Source organism: Camellia sinensis, chromosome 14 (genome assembly GCF_055761805.1).
Source record: "Camellia sinensis isolate YWXY chromosome 14, ASM5576180v1, whole genome shotgun sequence".
NCBI lineage: Eukaryota > Viridiplantae > Streptophyta > Magnoliopsida > Ericales > Theaceae > Camellia > Camellia sinensis.
In genome coordinates, this window is record NC_138974.1 from 13243291 (window position 1) to 13248433 (window position 5143).

At 32.8% G+C, this 5143-nt stretch overlaps 1 protein-coding gene across 1 annotated transcript; it reads left to right on the plus strand.

Annotated features, from left to right (window-relative positions):
- Positions 1-1784: 1784 nt before the first annotated feature.
- LOC114319648 (uncharacterized) lies at positions 1785-4054 on the plus strand. Its single transcript, XM_082904624.1, has 3 exons — positions 1785-2142; positions 2203-2868; positions 3009-4054. Exons 1-3 carry the CDS (start codon positions 1785-1787, stop codon positions 4052-4054), a joined length of 2070 nt encoding a protein of 689 aa, XP_082760750.1.
- Positions 4055-5143: the final 1089 nt, after the last annotated feature.

Below are 5143 nucleotides of genomic sequence, written 5' to 3' on the forward strand. Positions count from 1 at the left end.
AATCCTTCGTGTTTTGGGCCTTAAAGCCCAACTCGAAGCTCGGCCCAATTTTTCCCAAAAATTACCCTCTCAATTCATATGACTAACAATTCTTTTTTATAAAAATGGGACTAAGCATTATCTGAATTAAAATCTTAAGAGAACACAATATAATTATGTCAAACTTGTTTGACTTACTGTGTTTTATCTAAACTTAAGAGCAGAGCAATGTAATTTATCCTCAATTAAATTAATAGTTTAAAGATAAAATAGAAAAAAATAAAAATAATTTAGGAGATAAAAATGAAATTAACCTGTGTAGTTTAATGGGATTTTTGGTGGAACCCCCCTTTTGGGCCTTTTCATTAGGGTAAAGGATAACCCAATTAATTTTCTTTCAAAAAGTCCCTGAGTAAGAAATGCTTAACTTAATAAGGACATTTTATAATTTCTAATTTTTTTTATCACAATATTGCCCTTATATAGTATCATAAGTAAAAATTTGAAATCTGAGCTCCAAATCGATCATACTTCACAAAATCGATGAAGATGATTTTCAGATCTGAAGATCTCGCAGCCGAACATCTCTCACTTGTTCAACAATAGACGATCTCGCAGCCGAACATCTCTTACTTGGTGGCCGATGATCAACACTCTCAATTAAACGAAAGTTTCATTGAGATTTGTGATTGTTGATCGAGTTGTAGAGGTTTTTCTTCTCAATTAGGTATGTTGATTTGTAATGAATTTTTTTTATTTTTGTTTGTTTGATTTATTTTTGTTGTGTTTGATCTGATTTCGTTTGACAGAATCAGAGTAAAATTTTACTCTGGTTCTATTGCTGTGCCTTTTGTTTCAGAGAATCAAAGTAAAATTTTACTCTGGTTCGAATCCTCTGTTTACAATGAGAGTAAAATTTTACTTTTATGCAGAGTAAAATTTTACATTTATACAGAGTAAAATTTTACTTTCAAATTCAGGCCGCAACATTTTTACTCTTAAATTCAGAGTAAAATTTTACTCTTATGCAGAGTAAAATTTTACTTTTATGTACTTTTAGATTCCTTTTGTAACATTTTACTCCTATATCAGAGTAAAATTTTACTCTGCTTGATTGCTCTGTTTACAATGAGAGTAAAATTTTACATTTATACAGAGTAAAATTTTACTTTCAAATTCAGGCCGCAACATTTTTACTCTTAAATTCAGAGTAAAATATTACTCTTATGCAGAGTAAAATTTTACTTTTATGTACTGTTGGATTCCTTTTGTAACATTTTACTCCTATATCAGAGTAAAATTTTACTCTGCTTGATTGCTCTTTTTACAATGAGAGTAAAATTTTACATTTATACAGAGTAAAATTTTACTTTCAAATTCAAGCCGCAACATTTTCACTCTTAAATTTAGAGTAATATTTTACTCTTATGCAGAGTAAAATTTGACTTTTTTGCAAAATAAAATTTTACGTTTAGATTCCTTTTGTAACATTTTACTCCTATATCAGAGTAAAATTTTACTCTGGTTCGATTGCTCTGTTTACAATGAGAGTAAAATTTTACTTTTATACAGAGTAAAATTTTACTTTTATAGTGAGTAAAATTTTACTTTCAAATTCAGGCTGCAACATTTTACTCTTAGATTCAGAGTAAAATTTTACTCTTATGCAGAGTTAAATTTTACTTTTTTGCAGAATAAAATTTTACTTTTATATTCCTTTTGTAACATTTTACTCATATATCAGAGTAAAATTTTACTTTTATGCAGAGTAAAATTTTACTGTTAATTGATTGCAGATTTGTAAAATGGTTCCACCTCTTATGTTGTTATGCAAGTATGGTGATCGTACCATTGTGTTCAAGGTTGTGTCAAACTGCACGTTGAAGGATTTAACTGATTTCTTAAGTTGTAAATTGAAGAAGTTTGACAATAGTGGTTGCACACTGTTATCGTACTGTTTGCCTGGACATTCGCAATGCATGATTGATGATGATTCTGATTTTCAGAATATGTTGTCGCTTGTTTATCCCCTTGGTGTTGATCGGGTTGATGTGACTATTACTGAAATGGGCATTTCAAATGGAAAACATGGAGTTGGAGAATCAGGGGACGCTACTGGATCCAACATTACTGATGATGAAATGGATTTACTCCCTATGTTTTGTCAACATGAAGAAAGGATTTTGTTGTCTTGTGGATGAGTGAATGGAATTACTCATGTAGGTCAAAGATTTATTGGAGGTGCAAAGGATTTTCGGACTGCATTATGTAAATATGCCATTGAGATAGGATTTGAGTTTGTGTATGTGAAGAATGAGAAGTGTCGGGTCACTGCTGTGTGTTCAATGCGGGAGTCGAAAGCTTGTTTATGGCGAGTACATGCATCTCTGGAAAGTGCTAATAATTTTTTCTACATTAGGACTCTACATGATGAGCATACTTATGGAGCTGCAGTTCGTACTTCTAAAAACTCAAGGATGAGTTCAAATTTGGTTGCAAGTTTGATTGTTAATGAAGTTCGTGGGAATCCCCAAACTCGTCCAATTGATGTTGTGCGTCAATTTACAGATCAATACGGGCTCACCATTACGTACAATCACGCTTGGTTGGGAGTTGAGAAAGCTAGGACTACTACTTTTGGAGATTTCTCTATGTCTTATGATGAGATTCGATGGTATATGGATATTGTGATGAGCACAAATCCTGGTAGCTATTTGCGTCTTGACTATAACCATCAAAGTGGACGGTTCAAGAGGTTTTTTGTTGCATTTAATGCTTCCATTCAAGGGTTTAGGCATTGTCGTCCTCTATTGTTTATCGATGGAACTTTTCTGAAGGGGAAATATAAAGGCACCTTGTTAATAGCTACAGCGAAGGATGGGGATCAAGGTAGATATTACTATAGTTTATTCCAAAGTAACAAGTTACTTATTCTCAAATTAACATGTTATTGTTATTCAGAGTAAAAATCTACTTTATTTGTCCTTTTCGTTTAAGATACTTACTAATTGTAAAATGTTATTTTTCAGGTTTTTTCCCGCTTGCACTGGCAATTGTCGATACAGAGACTACAGACAGTTGGGAATGGTTTTTTATGCATTTGTTGAATATATTGTTGGATGAAAGACCAATTACCTTCATATCTGATCGGAGCGCTGGACTTTTGGAGGCTTTACCCAAGGTTTTACCTACTGCTTACCACTATTTTTGTCTCCAACACTTGAAGGCCAATTTGAGGGATAGGTTCTCTGGTCCAAGTTTCAGCAATACTTTCAGGAGTAGAATAGTTTTTTTGTTTTCTTTGTGTGCTTACGCTCCGATAGTGGGATGTTTTAATCAGTGCTTGAAAGAATTACAAGATGAGGGAAAAAGGATCGTTTGTGGGTTTCTATCCAATTTGCCCTATGACAAGTGGAGTAATGCATATTTTAAAGGACAAAAATACGGTGAAATGCACTCGAATGTGGCAGAGTCTTTCAATTCATGGATCCGTCAAGCTCGCCATTTGCCCACTACAAAGATGATTGATTCAATTAGGTTGAAGATCATGGATTTGATGTCGAGAATGAGAGAACAAGCTAAGAAATGGAATACTTTTCTTTGTCCGGAGATGGATTCAACATTAGTAAATGCTCTTAAAAGTGGAAGAACTTGGCTGGTTAGTTGTTCAAGTGATCACGTTTTTGAGGTTCAATCCCAGCCATCGGTTAGCGTTGACCTCTTGAATAGAACTTGCTCATGTTACCAATGGCAATTGAATGGATTTCTTTGTGCTCACGCGGCGACTGCTATCCAAAAGAGCGGAGGTGATTTGTATGCACATGTGGAACCATTTTATTACACTAGCAAGTTCAAAGATTGCTATGCTGAGTCCATTTATCCAATACCCACTGTTGAGAAACCTCTTGTAGCTATGGATGATCTTGTTGTCCTTCCTCCAATTTGTAAGAAGCCACCTGCTAGGCCAAGGAAGAATAGGATCCCATCTAGGGGTGAGAAGATAAGACGAGTACAGTGTGGTAGATGCAAGAAGTATGGTCATAATAGGAAGACTTGCAAGGAGGCATTGCCGTGAAAGACATTATTGATTTTATAATAGAAGTATGAAAATAATGCAGTTCTTCTGCAATAAGTAGTCCATAGCAATAATAGTGTAGTCTTTTAGACTAGATTTGTCAGGAGACATTGCAATAAAAGACATTTTTACTATGTTCTTGAATGGTTGTCTGTTCTAGTTTCTGATTTGTTTTGTCGTTAAATGGTTGTCTATGGATGTAAGGAGCTTGTGGTTTCACAGTAAAATTTTACTATGTTCAGAGTAAAATGTTACTTTTATATTAAAATTTTACCTTATTTCAAAGTAAAATTTTACTTTCATACAGAGTAAAATTTTACTTGTAGTTGTGCTTTTAGATGAGTCCAAATTTTACTCGCCCTTCAGAGTAAAATTTTACTTTCATACAGAGTAAAATTTTACTTTCATACAGAGTAAAATTTTACTTTTAGATTTAGAGTCCAAATATTACTCGCCTTTCAGAGTAAAATTTTACTTTCATACAGAGTAAAATTTTACTTTTGTACAGAGTAAAATTTTACTTTTATACAGAGTAAAATTTTACTTATTCCGGCTGTAACATTTTGCTCTTAGATTCAGAGTGTACATTTTATTCTTATTTCAGAGTAAAATTTTACTTTTATGCAGAGTAAAATTTTACTTTCAGATTCTTCTGGTAACATTTTACTCTTATTTCGGAGTAAAATTTTACTTTTATGCAGAGTAAAATTTTACTTTTAGATACAGAGTCTTTCAAAATATAAAGTAAAATTTTACTTTTATGCAGAGTAAAAGTTTACTTCATTTCAGAGTAAAATTTTACTTCATTTGAAAGTAAAATTTCCAACTTGCACCAAAATCCACAACACACAAACTCTCCTGATGATCATCATGCAATCTTTGTGCAAAAAAAATCTAACAACACAACTACATATATCATCAACATTCATTTCCACTCAAAACAACATTCATAGCAACATTCATTTCACTTACATTCCCAGTCAAAACAAAATTCATAGCAACATTCATTCCAACGTTCATAGCAACATTCAGTGAAAAAAAATTTAAGCCTCTACCTGTATCATTGTATTCTATCCATAACAACATTCA

Excerpts from the sequence above, each read along its gene's own strand:
- LOC114319648 (XM_082904624.1), top strand. The coding sequence starts at position 1,785 with ATGGTTCCACCTCTTATGTTGTTATGCAAGTATGGTGATCGTACCATT. Across the intron at positions 2,143-2,202 it reads GGATTTACTCCCTATGTTTT|GTCAAAGATTTATTGGAGGT; the intron begins GTCAACATGAAG and ends TTACTCATGTAG. Across the intron at positions 2,869-3,008 it reads AGCGAAGGATGGGGATCAAG|GTTTTTTCCCGCTTGCACTG; the intron begins GTAGATATTACT and ends GTTATTTTTCAG.